This window comes from Grampus griseus, assembly GCF_964374135.1.
Source record: "Grampus griseus genome assembly, chromosome: 14".
Classification (NCBI taxonomy): Eukaryota; Metazoa; Chordata; class Mammalia; order Artiodactyla; family Delphinidae; genus Grampus; species Grampus griseus.
In genome coordinates, this window is record NC_139008.1 from 21167795 (window position 1) to 21195273 (window position 27479).

The 27479-nt window shown below is 38.9% G+C and overlaps 2 protein-coding genes across 4 annotated transcripts in view; one reads left to right on the forward strand and one right to left on the reverse strand.

The window, feature by feature from the left end:
• Positions 1 to 2378: 2378 nt before the first annotated feature.
• The window catches only part of METTL9 (methyltransferase 9, His-X-His N1(pi)-histidine), a 44818-nt gene continuing 19717 nt past the window's right edge, over positions 2379 to 27479 (reverse strand). The window contains exons 4-5 of one of the 3 annotated variants that reach the window (XM_082670016.1): positions 24900 to 25084; positions 2379 to 4570 (exon numbers count right to left, since the gene is read on the reverse strand). In XM_082670016.1, coding sequence (XP_082526142.1) covers positions 4368 to 4570; positions 24900 to 25084 — 388 coding nt within the window. In that variant the 3' untranslated portion in view covers positions 2379 to 4367. Of the gene's footprint in view, positions 4574 to 24899; positions 25085 to 27479 lie in introns of all 3 variants that reach the window. The other 2 variants (XM_082670015.1, XM_082670017.1) reach the window with 2 other exon arrangements.
• On the forward strand, positions 6587 to 17182 carry IGSF6 (immunoglobulin superfamily member 6; the record flags this gene model as incomplete). Its single annotated transcript, XM_082669829.1, is given in 6 exon segments — positions 6587 to 6653; positions 10005 to 10363; positions 12750 to 12851; positions 13509 to 13556; positions 13906 to 13986; positions 15777 to 17182. Coding segments are annotated over 6 exon segments (714 nt in total). The 3' UTR covers positions 15834 to 17182.

A 27479-nucleotide genomic window follows, 5' to 3' on the forward strand; every position in this document is an offset into this window, starting at 1 on the left:
TGAAACCCAATGCTGTACAAATTGTACTGTAAAAACAAATCATCAAGGAAACGCAAAACCTCCTCATATCCACTGAATGGCTACTATCAAGACAAATACAAAATTACAAGTGTTAGGGAGGATACGGAGAAATTGGAACCCTTGTGCACCGTTGGTGGGAATGTAAAATGGTGCAGCCACTGTGGAAAACAATATGGCAATTCCTCAAAAAATTAAACATAGAATTACCATCTGATCCAGCAATTCCACTTCTGGGTATATACCCGAAAGAAGTGAAAACAGTGACTCAAACAGATTATTTGTACACCCATGTTCATAGAAGCATTCTGTTATTATTCTCAATAACAAAAACGTGGAAGTAACCCAGGTGTCCATTGACAGATGAATGGATAAGCAAAATACATACAATGGAATATTATTCAACTTTAAAAAGGGAAGAGGGACTTCCCTGGTGGTCCAGCAGTTAAGACTCCCTGCTTCCACTGCAGGCGCTGTGGGTTCGATCCCTGGTTGGGGAACTAAGATCCCACATGCCGCGCAGCACAGCCAAAAAAAAAAAATAAAAGGGAAGAAATTCTGACACATGCTACAATATGGATGAACCTTGAGATCATTGTGCTAAGTGAAATAAGCCAGTCACAAAAGGACAAATATTGTATGATTCTAACTTATATGAGTTACCTAGAAGCGCCAAATTCATAGGAAGTAGAACAGTGATTGCCAGGGGCTGGGGGCGAAGAGGGAATGGGGAGTTAGTGTTTAACAGGTACAGAGTTTCAGTTTTGCAAAATGAAAAGAGTAAAAATGGATAGTGGCGATGGTTGCACAATATGAATGTACGGAATACCACTGAACTGAACACCTAAAAATGGTTAAGATGGTAAATTTCATGTGCTTTTTACAATAAAAAAATTGGAAGGAAAAGATAAATAATGGTACTGTGTCAGCGAACACTAACAATTTAAAAAGTAAGCAACTAAATGGGATGTGGTATGTTGAATTGGCTCCTAGAACAGAAAAAAGGTCATTAATGGAAACATGGGCAAAATTGCAATAGTCAGTAGCTTACGTAATAGTAGTGTACTGATGTTAATTTCTTAGTTTAGACAAACATACCGTGGCTTCTATGCAAGATAACGTTAGGGGGTTAAGGGTATACAGGAACTCTCTGTACTATCTTTGCAAGGTTTCTTGAAATCTAACATTATTCCAAAATAAAAGTTCATTTTAAAATAAAATTTTAAAAAGCAAGTGACAACTAAAAAGGAGTTAGAATCAACTCCTACATAGAAGACAGACAATACAAATGTATTAGAATTGATAAAGGTAAGCAGCAAAACATATGAACACCTATATAGCTACGGTAGATATGAAATTGTTTTTCTTGTGCTGTTCACTGTTGCCCAGCTATTGTCTCATCATCCACTACTTGCTAAAAGGCAGGCTGTTGAATTTTATATTGCGGTAATATTTCCTTAATGATCCTGGGTGCATTTTTTCACTTAGATCTTAGCATGGACACAGTGTGAACTTCCTTCTGCCAATTCATGATTTTCTATCTTTGATAAGTTGTGACTTAGTGAGCATCCTGGTTGTTTCAAGTCAATTGCGAGTCCAGTGCTGTGCTCAGTGGACTCCTAGGCAGCACAACTCAGCCTGGACAACCCTAGCTCAGTCCACCAGCTTCCAGCTGCAACATGGGTGCACTGGAAAAAAGCTTATTTGGGGGGTACTTAGGCATCTGCACAAACATAGTAGGTCACTTTAGCCACTAGAAGCCCCTGTTGAAGGTGCTGTAGCTTTTAGAGAAAAAAGATCATGAAATACTTTTATCAGTAACCAAGCAGCGGGAAGCAACTGATGAAAGCACCTTGCTTCATTATAAGTCTATTTAAATACTATACTCGGAACTAAGTGAAAACAAAGCTTTACTCAGAAAGACGACTTGAAACAGCTAAGTTTTACTTTATTTCCCAGCCCAGCTTCTTTTCTGTTAAAGGTCAACTGTGTAAAAACTGATGCGACATTGAGAAGGGTAGAAAATACACTGTCTCTCTTAACAACTCTGCACAAGGGAGAAATGACTAAGGCCATTGTGTCTTCTTCCCTTCCCTTCCCTTCCCTGAAATCAGTAGTCTCAACACTCAAGGGGCTTACAACTGCAGGTGCAAAGAGCTTTGACTCACAGGTGCAGCTTGCATTTCCTTTCTCTGTGACCTTTAAGGTCAACTGGTTAGCTTGCTTTGACCACAAATAGAGCTCTTCTTAATTCCTCTAGTACGACCTTAACTTGATATGAAGCACTTACACAGGAATGGTGTAGACAAGAAGGCAGTTTATTGTATTTGGGGGAGAAAAAAGAAAAAACATGACTCCATTTAGGAAAAAAACAGCCATTGACACTCAGTAAGCAACACTGCCATCTAGTGGAATGGTGACACACCATCAAGACTTTCAAGACCAGGCATGAAATGTGAGCGGATTTGCTGGTTTAAATTTTCACCAAAAAAAAAAAAAAAAAAAAAAACGCACTTTTGAGAAGCTGGCTTTCAGAGAACCTCAGATTTTGAGAAAGTATTTTTACCTTTGAAATAAATTAATGTCTGTGCTTTCTCTGATTTGGGGGCTAAAGAATGAGGTGTGTGTTTTTCAAATAGACTCTCAAATTAATTCTGGATTTCAAGGCTATGAAACACTTTGGAACAGCCTGCCTCTTTGAACATCCGTCACTCTTGCACTCTTGTTCGGCAGTCTAAATAGTAACCCCTGATGATGACAGTTTATAAAGAAGCAAAACTCAACTGTACAAGAACTACATTAAGTTTACTCATTTCCTCTATTTTTACAATCTAAGGTGCTAAGTATTTGCACTTCACTTACTTGAATTCCTGGAAAAAAGCATTAGAACACACCAATAACACTTTTGCATAAATCACATAACCCAACTCTTATGACTACACAATAACATTGGAAGATATTGGTGTGAGGACATGGGAATGCTGTTCTCAATGAATAATAAAGTCATTCTTCTCAAGGATTTAATTCTCCTTTACACCCAGGTGTTGCAGTAAATGTGCTGATCTGATAACTTCTATGAGCATATGAATGAGAATATTTAATGAAACACCTGGCTGACAAAAGAAATAAAGTTGTGAGAATAACATATTAATAGCCACGATCTCAAATTGGCATCTGTTATTACCGAGATTTTAGATTCTGGGTTAAGTGCTCTGCTCTTTGTACCATCCATAATGGCTATTGATCTTGCTAATGAGTTCCTCATTGCAACATTTCTGGATATATAGTTGGAGGTACTTGCTGATTCTAGAATGCATGAGTCTGACATGGTTTCCTCAAACCACACTCTTGGCAAACTCTAAACTCAGTCAAGGATTTCGATAAACTCAGTTAAGGATTTCGAAAGAGCCGAGTTCTGGGAAAGATGTATACAAATACAGAGTAAGAAGCTGAATTAAAACATTTTTAGGTTGCATTTTTGTCAGAAGACAAAACTGAATGTTTCAATGCTGAGAACCTGAGACTGTCCGGAAAAAACAAAATTCTGAATGTAGGACAGAAGCTACCACAAAGTCAGAATCCAGTGTTCCGCACTTCCGAAAACAACATGAGTTAGGGAGTGAGAGTGGTCCTCGAAGTACTGTATCTGAATGAGGTTGTTCTAAGGGTTCGTCTGGGTTGCCTATGTTCACCACACCTTGCAGTAAGCACCCCACCCCCGTCTCAAGCCTTCCTTCACCGCACATTCAAGTCAACTGCATCCTTCACATACTGCTACTATTCGGGTACCCCTGAAGCCAAAGCAATGACAGATGCTAGGGAAGCCTTATATTAACTCAAACATGATGCCAAAGTCATCTCCAAAAAAGTTTATTAGCATGATTAAAAACATTTTCTTGAATAATGATAGAATTTCTAAACATGAAAGAGTATCAGTGGCTATATCCTATAACCAATATTTGCAACTGGATGGACAGTTTTATTGCCAGTCTTCATTTTATTAAAAACAATCCATATTTATTGGTTCCATGTGAAGTCATGACTATTGCTTTGCCTGGGAATGAGTCCCTACTGCAATTAAGTATAAAAAATATCTTCCATAATCGGAGTGTGACCTGCATTACTGAGTAGAGTTAATAAAAATCCTCAAAGAGTTGGGTTTTTGTTTTTTAAAAACATTCCTTTTACACACTACAAAGAAATAATTAGTATTTTGGCTTTTAAAATTCCTACATGATATTTAGAATGGCAGTCCCCAAAGGTCCTCCTTTCGCATAATTGAGAATGCAGACCCTCTTCCGGAGCATACATTCTTGGGGTGGACTGTGAAAATTTCAAGCTCCACGTGTTTATACTGGTTTGAGAACAAAGACAGCGTCATCCAGAACGTAGTAGTCATTATACATGTCACCTTCACACAGGTATGGCAGTCTAGTGAAAGCTTCGATAACAAAACCAGCTTTTCTGAAAACTTCAGGCAGACTATTCACTTGTTCTTCCCAATTCTGTCCCTTGATTTCCAAAATTTCTGATGGTTTATCCCACTTGCCACCTACTAAAACAAATAAAAACATTAAGTTAAATTCTTGAACAAACAAGTTATTTAAAGAGGGAAGAGGGGAAGAACAATATTTGCTAAGGACTTGGTACGTGCCAAGCACTGGGCGCTTTGAGGAATCATCTCCCAGGTGACCCAGCAGTAGGACAAAGAGAGGAAGTACAGACTTAGGAGAACTGAAGCACGTGCCCCAGCCTACAAGGTTCATGAACACTGGGGCAGAAACATAATCCCTGGTTTAACTGGACCCAAAGCCCACACTACTATTTTCTCTGACGGTTTTGGACATCACCCTCCCTCAGACTGACTGGTGTGTAATGGTTAATAGGTTTGGAAAACTGCTGATTAAACACTGGAATATTGAAGCAGAGAGTAACACGTAAAACTTGAAAGACGGTTTTGGATAAATGCTAGAAAATGCCACTAGTGTAGTAAAATTATGCAACATATTAACTAGAGAGGTTTATCAGGCTGAAAATAAAAATAGGCTAATGAAGGTTTTAATTTATAAAAACAGATCATTCAGTATCTTTTTCAAGGGAGGTCAATCCACTCTCTAACTTTCCAGAACAATTTCATAAAAGTTAAGCTCCAGAACCAGAGAGTGGTTAACACACTAGAATGGATGAATCAATCCAGCACTTCTTGGAATAGTGACTGAAGTCTATGTTATGTTAGTCATTCCCAAACCCATGAGCATCAGATGCCCAGATACTGGGGGGCTAGAAAAGGTCTTCAAGTTCACACACATACCAAGCACTGACTACAGACACACACACACACACAATAGTATATATAAATTTGGGGGTGCTTTTAGATGCTATGATGAGGGAAAAAACACAATAATACTAAAAGCGTTACTAAATTCAGACTGAGAATAACTTTCCGTAAATGACAAAATATAATCAACAGGGGCCAAGAGTACAAACAGTACAGTGGGAAGATTTTTCACTCTTTTCAGTGGCCCAGCACCCTCTTCCTGGTGGAAGACAAAGCCTGGGGAAGCAGCTTTCCCTGCCTTTCTGGCAGCTAAGGCACTGGCACAAGACCTAAGCTCAGAAACACTCGCCTGAGACCTGGAAGGAGGAGCTAGTGACCCAAAGAAGTGGGGACATGAGGCTCGTTCTCTGGGGAGGCGGAGCAGTGGCGTGAGACCAAGCAGCTGGGCAGCGTTGAGCGCTACTACCAACAGGCTTTGGTCCAGCTGCAGCATCTAGTGCTTGGCGGCGGCAGTGTGCTCTTTGGATCAGTTTTACAGTATGTTTTGGGGCATGTGTCTTGTGTGTAGACCCCCACACACGATTCTCCAGTCCTTCCAGTGACTCGCTGAGCTACCCCAAATCCTTTCAGTAAATTACCCTTTGCTTAAGTCAGCCCAAGTCATTTTCTGTTGCTTACAAAGAACCTGACTGCTGAAGCCCCCAAGGGGCTGGGGATGACAGAGATTCCACACAGTTGTTTCACAGCACAATAAAAGGGGTCACACAAACTGGGGCACAGCTAGTTAATGGTACACAACTTATTTCTTCATTGTACTCTGATGTACCGTCCACTGATTTTTCTCTTGTCTCTACGTGAAGACACTTCCTTCTGCTTCTCCTCCATTTCCAGAAGTTACTGGCCCAGCACTAAGCACAAATTAGATGCCCCAAGACCAGCGACTGAACTGCTCTAGAAATTTAAAGTACGAATTATCCGTCAAACAATACATCCTGAGAATATGCACCACGTGTAAATCAAAATCTCACTCAAAACATCTAACGCTTTCGAGGATTTGTAAAATCCAAGAAAAATGTGAACATATGAACATTTAGAAGTGTGCTCTAGGCTAAAATCTCAACTTTCAATGGTGAAACTGGATTACAAACAATCTTTACACAATTTCAAAAAGTTCCTGATTATGGTTCCTTAATAAGAGTTCCTCTCTTTGGTTCTTCCTTTCTTTAAAAAAAAAAGCCAACTCTCTTCAAATACACAATCCCACCAACCACGTCACACATACACACAGAAATGGAGACTGTGAACAGAGGCAAAATCATTCTCGGTCTGGAACTCAATCTGATTCTATTTCATGTCGGTAAGGTTCTTTTATTTTTCCCTCCATTTTATTTAAATCAATTGCTATTTTTCGCCTAATTCATTTATATTTTAAGCCCCTACAGATTAATTTTTAAATGTATAACATTATGGAAATTGTCTAAGGTGATAAATTTTTTTTCTCAAACAGGTAATAAAAAAAAAATAGCTGAGAAAAAATTTCATATTAACACTGAAAATGTCCTTTGCTCTTATGCAGCTGTAGAGAAGGGCACCTCACCAAAGGGTTGAAAATATTCGTAAAATCACATGTTAGTAATCAACAATTCAGTTCCCATACAGGTGAACTCACTCTGCACTAAACAATACTTGAATATTTTTAAAGAACAGTGCTTCAGAAAAGCTGAATTTCTATAAATTAAAGTACTTGTCATTTAAAAAAACAACTGCAATGGCTCCTTCCTTGAAGAATCATCTCATAATATATGGATGCCTATACCTGTTTTTTCCTCTATGAAAGAGTTTCCTACATCACAGTTCTAATAATCTCACCATAGTTCTAATAAATCTAATAATCTCAGATTTGCCCACAAAGTTTGGGTCATAGGGCAGGAAAGGGAGCAAAAGCCCTTAAAATGATTTTTTTCTCATCTGTCAAGAAATATATTAAAATGTTAACAGTGATTTTGGTGGGGGTGATGAAAGGACTATGGGTGATTTTTTTGCTTCTACTTTCAGTTATAGTCTTTTTTTCCCTAATATGTATATATTACTTTTAATATATTTTAATTAGTATTATTTTAAAGAATTCTTATCTTTTAAAGATATATTTTGAAAGATGTGCAGATAAAATATCTGGAATTTGCCCTAAAATAACACAGGACTGAAGGAGCAAGTAGGGAGAAGAGGTGAAACAACATTGGGTTGAAGTCAGGTGACGGCACAGAAGTTACTGTGCTGGTCGACTACTTCTGCATATGTTCGGAATTTTCCAAAGAGGCTTTTTTTAGAAAGTGTCAAAAAATTAATTTTCTATGTATTTTCTAGCTTGGTCTTCAAAAATAGTAATCTTTTTTTATTCCCTCCACTAAGAAGATAAACTTTCAACCTTTTCAGATTTTTTTAAAAAAAAAATCCTACAGAATGTGGGAGTTCTTAAAGAGAAATCTTTCAAGGAGTGGGCTGCAGTGTGACATATCATCCAAACTTCCCTTTTTTCACTAAGATGTTGCTTCACAGCATGGGGGAAGGGGCAGCGGTGTCCTCACAGTCTGCGCTCTCACAGGAAACCACTGCAACTGGTTTTCTCCCTTCTCAGGCAATAGTCAGAAATGAGCAGATATATGAAACTCCAAAGTTGCAAATATTTATTTTACCCTGGAGCACTAGCTCTCCAAGAAAAATGTTAAAAGGCAGCTTCCCTGTTAAAAACTCTATGTGACAGAGGACCTGACACTGGGACACTGCTGGTTAACTTTGTGGCTTGGTAGGCCCACTTCCATTTCAAGTTTCCATACATAACGATCACTATACCTTGTAAAGCGTTTCTTTACTTCTAAGGTGACTGAGTCTGGGTAGGAGACGTGTGCTTACAGCTATCAGACTTAGGAGTGAAGCTAAGTCCCTCAGCTGAAGAAGTAGGAAGCCTGGTCTTCTCCAAGTGACTTTACCCTCTCATCTGGTTTACATTTATCAGGTTGCTAAAAAGCTCCCAGCTCGTCTTCAATTGTACAAATGCTAAAATTAAAACATGGTGAGAACAGACCTGCATCACAGATACCATGATTCTAGTTTTAATTCTTCTGTTCTGGGTCAGGACCTATAACAAAAACGTTAGGTGACAAAAAGCTCGTCTGAAACTTACATCAGACCACTTGGATTATCTTTCAATTTCGTTTATAGTAGCCAAGGACAAAGTCAGACAAATAAGACCACATGGAAACATATAACCAGGCAAAGTCAGACTAAAAACATGCAAAACTTCCAATTTGTCTCAACCAATACTATTTCACATAGAGCCTCTCCCTTGATCCCAAAAGGGTTGAGGGGAGGTCTTCCCATTTATAAACACCTGAGCAGCTTTCCAGCTTCACATGCCTGGGATTAGACAGAAGGCCAAAGTAGGGACCCAACCTCTATGACATGAAAGCAGCAGGACGTGGTGGAGAGAGCACTGGACTGGATATCTAATTCCGGCCCTGCTAACACATTGCTGAGATGTCCACAATTATCTCTAAAATGGGCATATGACACTGCCCATTAATGGAATAATGGTGGCAGCAGAAATAGCTACCTTTTATTAAATACTTACTAAGACTTAGGTAAGTAAATACTCCTTATGCATACATGGCCTCACTTAAACTTTCCGCTAAACTCATGAGGTGCACAATACTATCCCCATTTTGCTAATGAGGAAACAGACCAGAGAACTAGGAACTGGCAGAGCTAGGATCCCAACTAAAGTGTGTGCTCCAGGAGCTACACTCTCATCAAATAGATGAAAGCTACAAGAGACTACAAAGCAACGTACAAGTGCCAGGAAGAAATCCAACTTGCTGGGCTGTGGCCCGGCCAGCTCATCAGGCCTCTGGTCAGTAATCAAAGACCCTGTAGGCTGAGCCCGGGCTACATTTTCCCAGATGTACATCTTGCCTTTTATAATGTTTCCCACTGGGACAACTAGACTCATAAAAGAACAACTGTAAATTGTCATGAATTCCTAGCAATCACAACTGCCACAAGGCCCCCCCCAAATCCCTACTGCCCATGTGCTCAATCAGTGGGCGTGACATTTGCATGAAGGGCTTTGATACCTATTACCACATTGAATACAACACTCCTGTGAGGCCAGGGGGTACGGATGAGGAAACGGGTCCTGAGAGAGTAAGTGATCTGCATAGGGAGGTCAGAGGAAAGCTTGTACGTACACCACAAGTGTACATGTGGACCCCAAACTTCTGACTCTGGATCTGCTGTCACCTCCGCTCATGATAATGCAGATTCCCGGGACCTCTCTGGGGCTGCCCTCAAGCACCAGACATCACTGCACAACAGCAGGCTGAGGTTAGGAAACTCGGAGAGTTAGGAAAAGTGAGGAATACCAGTGTCTACTTTTTTTCTAGTCTCAAATTTTTTTAATTGAAGTTGATGTACAATGTTATGTTAGTTACAGGTGTACAACCTCACAATTTTTAAAGGTTATACCCCATTTATAGTTATTATAAAATACTGTCACCAGTGTCTACTTTTACAGTCTTGTCTGTGCTGGGAGTGAGGGAAGAAAAAGGAAGCAATGGCTTTCAACGATCCTTCACCCCAAAATGTCAATAAAACGGAAGCACAAAGGGAGGTGAGAGGCCCACTAAACAGGCTCACCTGCTTCCTCCTGCAGGTGCCGCGAGCAACTGTATCGTCTCGGTGGTTCAACCACCTTCCCTTGAAGTGGACTACACTCAAAAGGCTGTGACCATGCAGTGCTCTTTCTCCACCGCGGGGTGCCCTGCAGAGCGACCAACAAGCCTGTGGTTTCGCTATGGCGCTCTCCAGCCCGAGAACCTGTGCTTGGATGGATGCAGAGATGAGACAGACAAATTCACACTTGTGAATCTGGCACAAAACCAAGTTGCCCTCACTGTAAACAGGCTGGCTTTCAATGACAGCGCAATCTACATCTGTGGAATAGCCTTTCCCAGTTCAAAGGAATCGAGAGCTAAGCGGACGGGAGGAGGGACTGTGCTGGTGGTAAGAGGTTAGTCAAGACTTTATTCCCGAACACTGCGTTCTGCTCTGCCCCCGAAATGCATCACAATACTTATATGCAGAGATTATGAGGTAAATTTGATAACTTAGTACCCGAGCCAGTGAAGAGTGTGACCTGCACACAAGTTAACATGAAGTCTGGATTCAAGAACTCCTCTGACACCATCTCCCAGCCTCCACAGACGCAGAGTCAGGGTTATGTGGGTGCTATATTCTCTTTCCATGTCCAGACTTTACTGGCAAAGGCTGACCAACTATGTCCTCCTTTTGTATGTTACACTGATTGAAATGTGATGATTAACTGACAGCCTTGTCAGTATCTAGCCTGGTATTGCACCATCTAGAACATAACACTGGAGAAGCGAAAGCGATCAATAAATTGGACCCAGAAAAAAAAAAATGCATTATGGAGAATAAACACAAATTTTAGGTGAAGCCCCTGGGGGATCCCTGACCCTACCCCTTGTGCATAGATAACGAACAGAAAAAAGGTCGGTGTGGCCCTGGCTTCTTGAGATTTACTAAAATCCATGACAATTTCCTCATGCAAGTGAGGACACGGAGCCTAGCTAAGTTCTATAAATTAAGAAATTAAGAAATTTCAGAGGAAAAGCTTCACGTGATTCTGGGGGAAGGAAAAGAAGGGCAGCAACTCCGCGCTTTTTTTCAGACCTCTCGTCTTTAAAGAAACTCTGGTATGGGCTTCCCTGGTGGCGCCGTGGTTGAGAATCTGCCTGCTAACGCAGGGGACACGGGTTCGAGCCCTGGTCTGGGAGGATCCCACATGCCGCGGAGCAACTAGGCCCGTGAGCCACAACTACTGAGCCTGCGCGTCTGGAGCCTGTGCTCTGCAACAAGAGAGGCCGCAATAGTGAGGCCCACGCACCGCGTTGAAGAGTGGCCCCCGCTTGCCAAAACTAGAGAAAACCCTTGCACAGAAACGAAGACCCAACACAGCAAAAATACATAATAAAATTAATTAATAAACTCCTACCCCCAACATCTTCTTTAAAAAAAAAAAAAAAAACTCTGGTATGATGAGCACTGAGATCATTAAAACGTAAACTCAAATTAACCAGCCTTTTGGTTTTAAAACAGGACTTTGAGGAGCCCAGATGGTCCTGTATTTTAACCCCTGCTTTGGTGCTCTAATGGCCTTTTGATATTCCACTGTCATTTAACCTTAGTTTATTCTCACCTGCAAGGTAAATTATAAATGCGTTAATACACATAAAGCACTTTTAATGGTGCCTGGTTCATAGCAAGTGCTCAGTAAATATTAGCTATAGGTATTAAAACAAACACAACAGCTTTGGAGATCTGTATATCTCACTGCATGCATTCGTCTTCTATAAAAAATACTAGACAGAAGAAAAATGGTTTGTAAAGAGATGAAGGTTTCAAACCTGCAAGCTTACGTGAAGAAACATTCTTCTTGAGGAAAAGGAATGAAAGTACCACTAAGATAGACATGGCAACTTCCTTTTCCACAGAGCTCCTAATTTCACACTTGAAACTTTTTAAGTTTTACAGATATGGTTGATTTGTTAGTTTCACAAGAAAAATGTATGTTGTATAAACTGAGTTCACATGATAAGCATCTATGGGATATTTAGTTGAAAAGTACAAGTCATTCAGATAACAATTATAAATCTAAATGGATTTTGTATTTCAAATACTCAGGTACTTGAAGACGTGGTGTGTTACTTCATCACTACCTAGGGCACAGGACACTTCCTGCAAGGAGGGAGAAATTCAGAATGTGCAAATGGATTCAATAATTCCACTTCCAGAACTTTATTAGAAATAAGGGGCACATATAACAATGCCTGTCTTTTAAGCATGCAGTGAGCACTAGTCTCAATGTACGGCCTTCTCAGGTTCTTAGAGAACTGCACTGTTCAGCTATGTGTACTAAACGGTTCAAGGTTATAAATACACATGGGAAAGTATCTTAACTCCATAAACAGACTCTTGGTGACACCTGTACATCATATCTACTAAAAGAAACTTTAAACACCCTTGAACAAACTCTTAATGTTTATCTAACTTTCAGCAAAACTTTATATAAAAAGTGATTCTTAGCATTATGACAAGTAATTAATTGAATTTCTAAAAATTTTAAGTTTTAAAAATGAATAACATGTTGGGCATAATACATTTAAAGAACTAATGAACTGGCTTTAACTATATCATATACTTGAGTACTTTCTGAATCAAGAGACCCTGAATAAATTTTTATATGAATAGCCAAACAGAATAAGTTCATGTTTCACCTCTAACATGTAGTTTCGATTATACTTTATACATATATTTGCAATAATATGCTTCAATAGTGACTGTGGTTCTTTCTGTATCTGTAATTAACAAAGACAGGAAGGCTCTCAGCAAGGAATTGCAGAGTCTCCTGACGGCCCTCTTATCACTGCTGTCTATCTACGTCACTGGTGTATTCGTGTACTTCATCGTCCTCACCAAAGTAAGTAAAATTTCTTGCATTAGATGTCCCTATGGCCTTGAATATTATCATAAGGAAATAATTTCCATCTCTCCACATGTTGGGAGCCTCAGAAATAGCTCATCTAATTAATATCTTCCTTTGCATTTGCAGGAAATACCACCTGCAGAAGAGGTCTGTAGAAGAAAGCAAAAATTTTCATCACTGAAATTATTAACCAGAGTACACAATTTACAGGGTTTTCTTTTTAAAACCCAGTAATATGGGAATAAGAGACCCTTCTTTATAACCGTCATACACATGCTACTTTCCGCTGGTGGGGGAGGTATGAAAGGGCTAAGAACAATCTTTAAGAGCAAAAAAAAGTTAAAAGAGATTAGAAACTGCCTTTAAATATCTTTAAAAGGCCTAAAGATTTTGAGAAAGACTATCTTCTGGTTATTCACATGCTACAAGAGGGGGGATGTGTATGTTATATTAGGATTACTATAAATCCTACAATCAGTTTGAGCTATTTTATTAATAAAGCATCTCAGAAATGACATGAAAATTATTAACTCTTACTGCATTACCATTTAAATATTACGTTAGTTTAACCTTATTATGGTATGAGATCTCTGCCACAACTGTTTTGAGTACATAAAGTGTCTTATAAGATTCTCCTTTTCTTCTTGACAGTCAAAATCTAACACTCTAAGAAAGAAAGAAACAGAAGATTCACAAAAGGTACAGACCAATGCTTGTAAAATATCTTTCGAATTGTGGTTGTAACTACTTCAAATCCAAAATAATTTAAGAAACTCAGAACATCATCAAAGAACAACTTGCAACCACAGATACTGTTTCCTATTGTTGAGAAAAATGATAATGGTAACATATGTGGTAAATTGATAGTTCTCAATCATAAATTCTACTTACTATACTCAAAATACAAGAGTTAACTAGGTATAGATGTGTTGGGCGGGGTAGCTTCTGAGACTGATGGCAATAAAGAAAGAAAAGGCTGAGATGATGTGCAATAATCACTGCTTTTATTCCTGAGAGAGATACATTTTTTTCTTATTTGTATTTATAGAAAAAGAGTGCTCGGCGTATTTTTCAGGAAATTGCTCAAGAACTATATACGAAGAGACACATGGTAACAAACCAACAACCTGTAAGTGTAAAATATCAAAAAAGATATAAAGCATATGTTTAACTAAAAACAACTAAGCTGCCAACAACCTATCGATAACCAAGTTTTCCTTTACAAACGTCTGAAAGAGGATTTTCACAAAATGCATCTTTATATAGAACTTGCTTTGATAAATACATAACAAAGGTCATCTGATGCAATATTCAATAGACAACAGGCTGGCATCTTAGTGACATGAAGTCTTTCAGAAACACATTGGATACAGGCAATGTTTTCAGTACAGACGAGGATGCTTTTGTGGGTTGAAAGCTACTTTGTATTGTATCTTGCATGCAGTAGTAAGCATTAAGTAGATGTTGCAAACATCTGTGGATCAAATTATATAGAAAACTTACTTGTTCACATTAAAAAAGATACAGCTAATAAAAATAAGAAAGGAGGGCTTCCCTGGTGGCACAGTGGTTGAGAGTCCGCCTGCCGATGCAGGGGACACGGGTTCGTGCCCAGGACCGGGAAGATCTCACATGCCGCGGAGAGGCTGGGCCCATGAGCCATGGCCGCTGAGCCTGCGCGTCCGGAGCCTGTGCTCCGCAACAGGAGAGGCCACAACAGGGAGAGGCCCGCGTGCCGCAAAAAAAAATAAGAAGAAGCAGAAGAAATGAGGTTTTTTTTCAGCCTTTGGGGTTGTAGTCATAGAAAGAATACATCTATATTGAATATAGAAAGAATATATCTATATTGATTACAATACATTCTGATAGTGTTTCTTTAAAGTCCTATATAAACAGGTTTTTCAAACAAGACATTGTTTTAGAGCCAGCAGAGCAGATGGTTTCCATGATGCATGATCAAACTGCTCAGATTTAAATTAAAATGTATACAAAATAATGAACTTATATACTAGGAAAGATATTTTCTTCTTAAACAGCAGCCATGAGGCCAAATGAAACAGAATTCTGATATGAGGTGTGGGGGGGGGTTTTGCTTTGTTTTGTTTTAAATTTATTTATTTTTGGCTGCGTGGGGTCTTTGATGCTGCGCGCGGGCTTTCTCTAGCTGCGGCAAGCGGGGGCTACTCTTCGTGGCGATGCACGGGCTTCTCATTGAGTGGCTTCTCTTGTTGCGGAGCACGGGCTCTAGGCACACAGGCTTCAGTAGTTGCGGCACGCAGGCTCAGTATTTGTGGTTCATGGGCTCTAGAGTTCAGGCTCAGTAGTTACGGCGCACGGGCTTAGTTGCTCCGCGACATGTGGGATCTCCCCAGACCAAGGCTCGAACCCGTGTCCCCTGCATTGGCAGGCGGATTCTTGACCACTGCGCCACCAGGGAAGCCCCCTGAAGTGTGTTTTTTAAAATCCGATTTCTGAAAAGGATTTTCACCCAGGAAAGAATATCATCTACGTGGTCACTTCATCCTTCAATGTATATATAAACACATAAAGAAGTGGCCTAATTACCTAAGATGTCACTCTGAATAACTATAAATGCCTGTTCATACTCTTTTCTTATTGATGCTGGGGCACCTTTTTCAGCAAAGAGACCAAGTTAAATGGCCTGAAGACAGGCCTGGAAGTAGGAATTTTAAAGCTCTAAGCCAGGGCTTTGACAATGGCATCTGAACAAGAAAATTATTCTTCAGTTCCCACATCTTACTCCAAATAAAGGGAAAATGGTAACTGGACCTTTAAGGTTACTGGAAGGGTATTTAGGACCCAGAATGCAAGATGGCACTGTAGTTTATATGTTGCTTGTAGTGTGGCGTTATTGGTTACATAACTTAAAATATGGCTTATTATTTACTATTGCAGCAGGAGAAAGACAACACTTATGAAAATGGAAGAGCACCTTCTAACTATGAAAGACCATAGAAATCTTCTGATTTTCAATTAAGTCACTGAAAATCCAACTCCAGAAGTTATACAAGTGTCAATGGACATACACTGATCAGGGTTTTTTTTAAAAACAATTTAAAGTAAACGGAAAAGTCAACTGGCTACAAGAAGAATGTCAGAATATAAGGAAACTATTACTAAGAGTAATTATCACAATACTAAAGCCCAACAAAATGCAACTGAAAAATACTTTCCTAATTTGCTAGGAGAATTCTAAGCAGTCAAACGTCTTCAAAAACTTTCAATTACAGCATATATCCTTTATTTGTTTCATTCAACATATGAGGTGGACCACATGATGACTGTTGCCCTGAAGAAGATTTGAAGCCACACCACGTGCCTCAGTCTTGCACGGAAGAACTGTCTTTACGGTGTGGAGAAGTGATGGGCCAATTAGACTAAGTTGGCAGGGAAGGAGGATGAAGGGAGGAAGGAGAGTGGCAAAACTTGAGTTAGAAAAAATCACCTTGAAAAGTATTTTGTAGCAAAAATTATTTCCTCTGGTACTGCAATGGGGCAATGGTATAGTGCACATTTTCCTACCAGGGTATGCAAAATAACTTACATCATGCTACCAACAAAAAGTGAGACCAGAATAGAATATAGAGTAAGAATACAATAATTTATATACAGAAAATCCAAAGCAGAAAGTTCAACCAGAAAAAACCTCAGAACAAATAAGCCACATCCGACTCTAGATGTCAGTCTCGTGCCAAACAGCAGCACCAGGGAAGGATTCGGCAATGTACTGTTCCTGACAATGCCCTTGCAATACTGATTTTTTTTTCTCTTTTAATTAGTCATTGTATTACACGCACACACACACAAATATACATATGTGCACATACATACACACTTATACAAACCTACACTTTATACATAGCTGGGATCATACTAAGTATATAGTTTTGTATTGTCCATTGCAATGTTGATTTTTAACCAACTTAGGAGGGAAATGTTAGGTAAGGGACTGGGTATACAGCAAGGATGTTTATGGCACTCATTACCATCTCACTAAGAAAACATGTTATGAATTGTTCCCTGAAAGTTACTTCTGTGTAAAAAAAAAATCTATTTAAAGTACCTGCAAGTGTATGTTCATTACTAAACATGAATTACAACCTATTATGTTTATTTCATTAAAGTGCTTCTCTTAAGCTGGTATAAAATGAGATGTATTCTTATTTTTAAAACCCAGATCAAAGTTTAGAATATTTTAAGATCCCTTGAAAGCGTTTTGTACTAATGGTTTAAATCAGTAATCTCTAACCTTTCTAATCACATGTGCCAGGAAAAATGGAAAGGGGAGGGAGGGGAGCACATAACCTCATTTTATTTGTGTGTAGGATGTATATACGTGTGAGTGCATGTGTGTGATTTATATAGTGTGTGCATATACACTTATGTGTGTATATGTGTATACACAAAAATAGAAATTAAACAATGGGCATTAAAAGTAATATAAATAAAAATGTTAATATTTTCTTCCTATATCCCAAAATAAATTGTCTTGTGTACTCCCTCCACTTTGAGACCACTGGCCTGGCTGAAATAAATGAACTTCCAAACCACTAACCACAAACACCATCTAGGTGAATAGAAGAAGTGTTGGATTCGATCATTTCCTTTTCGTTTCTGAGAATCATTACTTGGTACTTTCAGGGCTGAAAATATACTGTTCTTTGTGTAACTAACAAGGAAACAAAATCCCTAAGACAAATTCATATTTGATTCAGATTAAATCTTTGCCAATACAACCAAAGACTGTGTTTCAAAGATTGATTTTTAAGCTAAAATTTGGAATACACTTTTCCAAGTAGTTATATTCCCTGAGGTCATATATGAGCGCCTGATGTATATAGAATATTCATTCTTTTATCCATCCATGTAGCCAACAATATTTATTGAGTGCTATACTATTATGCAACCAAAGGCCTCTTTTGCATGCTATCCTTGGGTCTCACTGAACTTGTCCTCGCCTGTGAACCCCACCTTGTTCACATCTTCATGCTTTTTTGCACATGCCATTCCCTCTGCCTGGTAAAATGCTCCACAGATACAAACAGGTCGAATGTCACCTACATGAAAACTTCCCTAGCAGTTAATGGATCTTTCCTTCTCTAAACCGATAGTACTCTGTCATGTTTCTTATCAGACTATCCTGCCATTGTCTGTTTACATCTTCTGAACTATTCTGTAAGTATTTTAAAACTAGAAGCACATGTCTCATTTCTTTTTATTTCTACTGCCTAGCACTGCCTGGTACATAGTAGGCTCTTAAATGCCTTTATATGAATGCAATTGAACGATGTTTCTATAGAAAAATATTTTTTCAGCATTTCAACTAAGATATGAAGCACACTTCACTCTCTAGCCATTGATCCTCACCCCTCTTCATAAGGACTGTTCACTGGATCCCTAACATTAATTTTCCTGCTATCTGAGCATCCAGAATTTTCACTGGAAAGGATTAAGCTATAGCTTTCTGTTTAGATTTATATTTCCCAAGACAATGAAAAGAAAATAATATTAAAACAACTTGAAGACGAAAATGGACAGACATGGTTCTAGTGTCTATACACCCTACCCTCTAGACAAGAGCACTTAAACCCACATACCAAAAGGTGTAAACGAGATTTTCAGAATAAGTCATTTCTTTCTCTCTACTATATAAGACCTGAGAGAGTCTGAAGCCCTGGGCTAATAGGCATATAGTTAAGTGTCTGTGGAGTCAAGTCACATAAACCGATGGAAAAGGTACAGATTCTGAGACCAAGTTAAAATGCAAAAACATTGACAAATACTTCAAAGTGAAGAACTGTGAACAAATCTGATCAATGAAGCTACAAATAAAAGCAAAGTAACGGAATAGGATGGAATGAAAAAATCTAATGTGTATCAAATACCAATACTGAGATAGACAAGGTTGGGCACTATCCTTTAAATTACGTTATTTAATCTTCACAACAAACCTCAAGGTAGGTATTAGCCCCATTTTTACAGATGAAACACTAAGCTTAATGAGAGGCTCAGGTAATAAGGGCTGACCCCTGTTTCAAAACAGGTCAGCCCTCAAAGCCCATGCTCTTTCAACAAAGCAGTCTGGCCAGAGTCTAGCTTATTTCTATTTAGACTGATGGGAACTTTAAGACTTAACATGTCTAATTTAATCTGAACAATGACCCTGAAAGAAAGTGAGAAAGTTGCCAGTGGCTACCTCTCAAAACCCACAGGCTTATTAGCTGGTTTCACAGGAGAATTCTACCAAATTTCCAAAAGCGGATAACCATAATGCTATTTAAACTGTTCCAGAGCATTAGAAAGAACTCAGAAATTATTTTTTACAAAACCAGCAGAACATTGATACCAAAACATGACAAAGATAACATCCTCCAAATAAAAGATCAGATCAGACCGACTATCATTTTTCAATAATATTAATGCTAATATTTTTATTTAGAGTTTTTGTAAATACAATCTAGTGGTACATACAAGACTATTCTGCCTAAGCCCAGAGATGCAAGAGTGGATATGTATTAGAAAAGTACTATTAATTTAATAAGCCAATGGAGAAAAACCCTATCTCTATAGATGTTGAAAACACAGGTGGCAAATTCAACATTGATTCCTGATTTTTTTTAAGCTCTTAATAAAATAGGATTTTTTAAAAATATGTATCTCAAGCCAAACAGCAATCTCAAGCCAAAAGACAGAATCATATTTAAAGTATTTTTTCATTAAGGTAAAAAACAAAGCAAAAATTTCCACCATTTTTTTCTTTAACATTTTCTGGAAATAACTACAAATTCACTTGTACCAAAAAAAAAAAAGTCTAAAAATGAGAAGGAAGTATTAAAACCATCTGCAGATGCTATAACTGTATTTTAAAAAACCCAAGAGAATCAATGCTGAAAACTACTGGACACACTAAAATAATCCAATAAGGTAAATGGTTACAAAACTGGTACACACACACACACACACACACAAAACAACTGCTTGTCTGTGTATGCATAATATCCACTCTAAAATATGATGGGAGAGCCATTTGAGACAACATGGATGAACTTGTAGGACATTATGCTAACTGAAATAAACCAGACACAGAAGAACAAATACTATATGATCACACTTATATGTGGAATTGAAACAAGTCAAACTTGCAGAACCAGAGAAGAGAATGTTGGTTGCCAGGAGCTGGTGGGTGGGGGAAATAAGAAGATGTTGGTCAGAGGATACAAACTTTCAGGTATAAGATGAAAAAGTTCTGTGGATCTAATGTACCACCTGGTGACTACAGTTAATAATACTGAACTGTATACTTTAAATTTGCTAAAAGAATAGATCTTAAGTGTTCTCATCTCACACACACACACACACACACACACACACACACAAAAGGTAACTATGTGAGGTAATGGATGTGCTAATTAACTTGATTGCAGCAATCATTTCACAATGTATACTGTATACTAAATCATCACGTTGAACACATTAAATACAAAAAATGTTTGCCAATTATATAAAGCTGGGAAAATGTTTTATTTTTTTAACCATGAAGGAAGAAAAATTCCTATTTATAATATCTCACACACACACCATTAGAATAAATCTAACAAAACTTGTGCAGGACATTTATGAAGAAAATTTTGTTACTAATGAACATAACTGAATAAATTGAAAGACATCCTATTATTAGCTAAGAACACTCAATACTCCCTAAATTAACCGATAAATATAGGGGAACTAGGCAAGTTAGTGCTAAAGTTGATCTGTTAAATAAATAAGCCAAGAAAAATCTAAGAGAAACTGATTAAGAAAGACTAGTGCTATGATACTAACAAGCATGATAAAGCTACAGTAATTAAAGTATTTTGGTATTGGTACACATATAGAAGGATAAATCTTCAGAGAACAGAACCAAACACATTATAGGACTTTAGTCTATGATTTAGGTGGCATTTCAAAGCATTGGGGAAAAGATTATTACTCAATAAATGGTGTTAGGATCACAGTGTAGCTATTTGGAAAACTCACTCTTTTTTTTTTTTTTTTTGCATTACGCGGGCCTCTCACTGTTGTGGTCTCTCCCGTTGCGGAGCACAGGCTCCGGACGCGCAGGCTCAGCGGCCATGGCTCACGGGCCCAGCCGCTCCGCGGTATGTGGGATCTTCCCGGACCGGGGCACGAACCCGTGTCCCCTGCATCGGCAGGCGGACTCTCAACCACTGCGCCACCAGGGAAGCCCTGGAAAACTCACTCTTTAACAAGCAGTTCCACTCCTAGAAATGTATCATCCAGATAACCATAAACCTTACTTACTTCAACCTTTTCCCTACATAACCCTCTAAGAGAGGCCCTTCCTTGAGCCCCCCTCTTTAAAATTATAGCGCCCAAAGCCAACCCCCAATTCCAAGAAGCCCCTGTTTTGCTTTTATTGTTTATTTTTCTCCATAACATTTATCACCAACAACACGCCATTTGTTTACAGCCTGTCTTCCTCATTAGAACATAAGCTCCATGAGGACAAGGATATTTGTATGTTTTTCGCTCATTTATCTCCAGCATCACTCAGTAAACACTTTTTAAATGATAAAGATATTCTGTGGCATAAGAGTATCCCTCCCACCTTCACCGCAAGCTCAGTCTCACAGTGTAAATATGCTCAGGGCAGACTCCCTCCCCAGACCTGCAGCACAATTGTCCTAACCTGCCTGCCAGTTGCTGGCTGGGCAGGGCATGTGCCCCCATCCTTACCGATGGGAAAAAGTGCGATGTGCCAGGGAGCTTTCTGGAAAAGGTTTCCATCACTTTAGAAAAAAAAAAGGATGGGAGAAAATGCCTCTTTCTTTCCAAGACTCTGTCACGCCTACACATGATGCTTGGCACTGCATCAGCCATTTTGTAATTGCGAGGGGAATGTCAACACACTGAAGATGAAGAAATGAAAGCAAGTTCTGAACTTCAGTGGACACTTGCATCACTGAATTAACCAACCTCGAAATCACTTTTCTAAAATAAACTCTTAATTTTTAAAAGCTACTTTTAGTTGCTCCTTCTGTTTCTTGAAGCAGAAAACATCCTGATACCTACTTACACGTGTGCAAAAGACTTGCCTAAGAATGTTCATTTCACTTGTAAATATTTATAAAGCAAACTGCTGGTATCTAAAAGTAATAAGTCAACAGAGGCCTCCTCTAGTAAAGTTACCAAATGCCCAGCAGTGTGCTGGTAAAGGTTTACCAATCAGCTAGGAGAAGGGAGAGACTATTTGTGGAGTGTGCCAATTTCCATGGTGTAAGTACTCCCATTGAGGTCAATTTCAATAATGGCCAAGTTTAACAACGAGTTCACTAAATTCCTGCCAAGATAACAATCAGCTCTCCTGAGCCAGTAAAACCAGCTCCAGCACACCACTGCTTACACGTAGACAAGGATGTAGATACTTACGCACTAGTAAGGAAGAATTTCCTAGACATGCTTGAGAGGAAAAGGGCAATGAAACTATTTATAATGGGCTTTAATTATAGAATCAATTTTTTCATGTTCACACATATTTGCATAGACTATCTTTAGAAAACTATTCAAGAAACCTGAACAAGATTGTGTAACGAGTGGATAAGAAACCTCCTTTTATACTCTCTTGCAAGCTGCTTGAACTCTTTCTGACCATGAATTACCTTTTCATAAAAATTACAATTTTGAAAAATTAAACATCACTAAATGTTCATTTTTGCAAAATAAGTCTCCTTTACTTGATTACATACTTTGCCCCTTTTTGATGCTTAAAACAATTCTCACTAGGTTTAATAACCCCCAACCAGAATTGGGTGAGCAAACCAAACAAACTGAAATTACAAAGATACATTTTGCATTTTTTTTCCCTAAATTAACCTAAGCAACAAAATTGCTGTGGTTCAACTTCAAGACAAATCAAAAAAAATTACACAAGTAATCATTTCATCTACAACTGCTTTTGTTAAAAAATAAATTGAGCCAAGTGTGAAAAGTACACTCACATATCCTTAAACCAGCCCCATATACATGAACTCACAGCAAGATCACTTTGCACCTCCTGGGTCTTCACACAGTGTCACATGGAAATCATCAGGATCTAATTAGTGACTTAGAGAAAGGAAGCAATAATAGAGTGCCACAAGCGGTCTACAAAACTTATAGGTCACTAAAGGTCACCCACAGCAAACAAGGCTCCGCTGCTCAGTTTGCTGTGTATCACACACCAGACTCCTTGGATTCAACAGGCAACTGTGCAACCACAATCAAGGAGCTTGTTTTCAGGCCTTACTAGAGACTGCCCTCTTGTCCAGTTTAACTTCTTTTCAATTTTTAGTGTCAGAAACACAAGGAGGGCTTCTCTGGTGGTGCAGTGGTTGAGAGTCCACCCGCCGATGCAGGGGACACGGGTTCATGCCCCGGTCCGGAAAGATCCCACGTGCCGCGGAGCGGCTGGGCCCGTGAGCCATGGCCGCTGAGCCTGCGCGTCCGGAGCCTGTGCTCCGCAACGGGAGAGGCCACAACGGTGAGAGGCCCGCGTAGCACAAAAAACAAACAAACAAAAAAAAAAACCACAAGGAAATAAAATTCATGGTTAGATTGATGTTTTTTCCCCTGCTCTTCCACCTCCTGCTATGTCAGGAAGTAGCATTAGAGTTCCATCGTGTGGTTGCCCAACAGGACACAGGAAGACTGGACCTTACAACCTGATGACTAGTGACTACAATGCAGTGAGATGGAGCCGAGGTTTAGTTACACAGGGAACAGCACTGAAACAAGGTCAGGCTGCTAAATTATCAAGGACAACATTTACCAGGTTTTCCCCTATACAACACCTATATGCACTATATGGGCACTCACACATTATAGCAGTTTTTTCCTTTACCATGACAAAAGGATTCAACACAGGAATGGAGAAGTTAGATGGGGGAGGGGACATCTATTCTATCTATTCTCCTTCCCACCCTCCTATGTCTAAAGAATTCTCCATTTTCCCCACCATCAACACAAACCTAAAACCATTCGGCAAACGTTAAGACAAGCACGAAATCAGAAGGGGCTAAGACCTGAGGGAGAAAAAATAAGAAGAAAAGAAGGAGCAAGTGAATGGCAACACAAATCCACAGTTATAAGCAAACTTCAGTGTTATTCCTTAAGACACAGACTCTCACAGGTATTTGATAACTACGATGCTTACAAAATACTAATGGATTTCTTAAAAATGTCTACAAGCTCTTAGAGTTTTTGAACCCAAAGCTGAACAAGGCAGTAAAAAAGAAAAAGTAAAGATTTAAAAATATTAACATGCATTACTCATATAATAATTTTTACATGACTGTACAATAACTTATGAAAATTCAAAAGAGGTTTAAAGTCATAACTTTCAACATGATCTAAAATGCGAACCACATAAGCGAAAACCAAGTATGAATGAATGTCTCTGGCCAAAAGTAAATGCGAAGCAATATGAAATCAAACCATTTCTTCTGAGATATTCTTCATTCAGTGTTGCTGAAGAGCAAGACCATGCAATCAAAACACCAAACGTCAAAGAAACGATACATGCTGGGACACAAATGGTCTTCAAAAGGAAAAAATGGATAACAGCAGCATTTATCATTATTAGAGTCTGGGACGAGAGACGTAGAACATGAAACAGCTGTAACATTTGGCAGGTATATTCAGGTAGATTAAAAGGCATCATTTATTGCTTGACTCAGCTCATAAGCTAATAAATTAGTGGTTAAGGCTCCATTTAAAAGCATTTTAGGCTTTCAATCTTGAGCAGGCAGATCCATCTGAGTATGAATTCTTACCACTGCAAAGGGAGTACCAGAGTTCTATAAAATCCACATTAAGACGAACATTAACCAAGGTGGTATTTTACATGGGTTAACTGTACTCTGTTAAATTCCAGGCTATTCTGAGAAATACCAGTCCATGTCTAATTGTGCACAGCACAGAATCACAAATACCAATAAGCACCAATTCTGGATAACAGGCTGGTAAGTGGGTGGCCACACTTACCGTTTTCCACATAGGGATGAAAAGGTAAGACCAGAGCAAGGATGACCCGGCCTCTAGTTGGCTCCAAGACACTTCTGATATCTTTTAACAAAGTCAGGGGCTGATCACAGCGGTCCAGCAAATTCAAGCAGCTGATGACATCATACTGGAACCCTGTATTCTGCCATTCATTTATACCAAGTACTCTGGAAAAATCAGAAAGATACAAACCCTCTTAAAGACATCTTTAAAAATACTTAGATGCCAGTAAAGACTTTAATTTTGTCTTCTAAATCAAAGTAAGTTCAAAAATCTTCATTTATAATTTATATTTGCAATAATAAAATGGCCATACAAAAGTAAACAACCATATTTCTTTAAATTTAGCAATTCTATTTCCAAATCTCAAAACATGCAAAATTTCCTTTATAAGAACTAGTATGTTTAATAAATATGAAGATATAAGATGATAAAAATGGTTATGAAACTGGGGCATCCAATTCTTGAACATCAGTTAATGAACAAAGAATCCTACTTTTACATTCACTGGAATGTAATCGTAGAAGACATCATATATTCATGTTTTCTATTCCTAGGGTCCCTCCTATTTTTAAGAATGGCTAGGAGTGGTATAAGATAATTTCCATTTATGTCTTTTGAGCACATCTCTATTCCCAGGAGAGAGATACTATTTCATATTCTAGAATCTTCATCTCTAAATAACTATATAGAAAAAGATAAAGCACAGGACATCCTATTAAAACAGTAAGCGAAGAACATAGTTAACACACCACTCTCAGCCCTCAGTATCTCATGAACACAATCAGTCTCTCCCTCCCTCTCTCTCCTCCCTGTCTTCTCTCGCCCTAAGAACATTTCTAGTCCTTTACAATGTTTTACTCAGAGAGAGGAGGAGACCCTATATCAAGAGGCTTTGTTAGCCACACCATTAAGGCAATTCTATAAATTACTCACTCCTGCTTGGTTATACCAATCAGAATGTGGTAGGTGAGGCATGTTATGATAGAGACAGGAGGAAAAGGAAACAGGAAAAAGGACCTTTGGTAAACAAGTCTTTGATCATGCTCAGCAGATAGAGATATCTTAGAAAATTCTAGAAGCATAATGAGGACTGTTTAGGAAAACTCAGTATAATGACATTTTAGAGCATTTTTGTATAGCAGAATAAAAAGAAACACTAACTGCTCAGGTGCATCTTCTTTTCAATCTAGATTTTTAAATTTTATTTATTTATTTATTTTGTGCTACGCGGGCCTCTCACTGTTGTGGCCTCTCCCGTTGCGGAGCACAGGCTCTGGACGCGCAGGCTCAGCGGCCATGGCTCATGCGCCCAGCCACTCCGCGGCATGTGGGATCTTCCTTCCGGACCAGAGCACGAACCCGTGTCCCCTGCGTCGGCAGGCGGACTCTCAACCACTGCGCCACCAGGGAATCCCTCAATCTAGATGTTTTTAAAAACTAAAGCCTCCTCCAAAGCAAAACTGACAAACTTCAAGGAGCTAGTCAGATTTCTTTGTTGCTTGAAATTAGGGCATTAGAGCTCCAAAATCACTTTGTTGTATCGAAACTGTGACTGCAATGATGATTTTAGGAGCTATATTTAGCTCATTTAAACTAGAGAGAAGACTCTACTTTCAGGATAAAAATGTCATCAATTCCCATTTTAAAAGCAGAAATGAACAATTAAAAAGAAAGACTATTTATATATTAATACCTTAGCCAAACAGCCAATTTAAATTCATAAACTTGCAAAAGACAAATTCTATATTTGATTTAAAAAACCAAAAAAAAAAAAAAATTAGGCCTGATCTAAAACGAAGCAGAACCCAACATCATCAGCATGTTTTAATCTAGAATAATGCAGGCTTCCCTTGTGGTGCAGTGGTTAAGAATCCGCCTGCTAATGCAGGGGACATGGGTTCGAGCCCTGGTCCAGGAAGATCCCACATGCCGCAGAGCAGCTGGGCCCGTGCGTCACGGCTGCTGGGCCTGCGCTCTGGAGCCGGCGAGGCACAGCTACTGAAGCCCAAGCATCTCGAGCCCGTGCTCCGCAACGGGAGAAACCACCGCAATGAGAGGCCAGCGCACCACAACGAGGAGGGGCCCCCGCTCACCACAACTGGAGAGGGGCTGCGCGCATCAGCGAAGACCCAATAAATAATAAGTAAATGTATTTTAAAAAATATCTAGAATAATCTAACTAAATCCATCTCAGAATTATTTGAGGATAGGTAGTTTCCATGTTGGTAATTTTGAAAGACAGAAACACATGCTCATAACAGAAAATTATAGCCTTAATACCGGGACAGTTAAAACTATACCTATAGAGGTCCAACTTCATCTTTACTTCTGTTTTGTGATTTCTACTTATAAACTCAGTTCCACTGATGAAGACATATTTATCAGCCCCACTCAAACTGCATATTAGCCCAGGAATCCTAACAAGTTGTTAGAATCTTCCTCTTCTTATGAGAAAAATCAAAGAAGTGACTTGTCCAAGGTCACACTGTAAATCTCTAGCAGAGTAGAAATTACAACTTGGAAACTCTCCTAGTATGTTATTCAGGTCAATGAACCTAC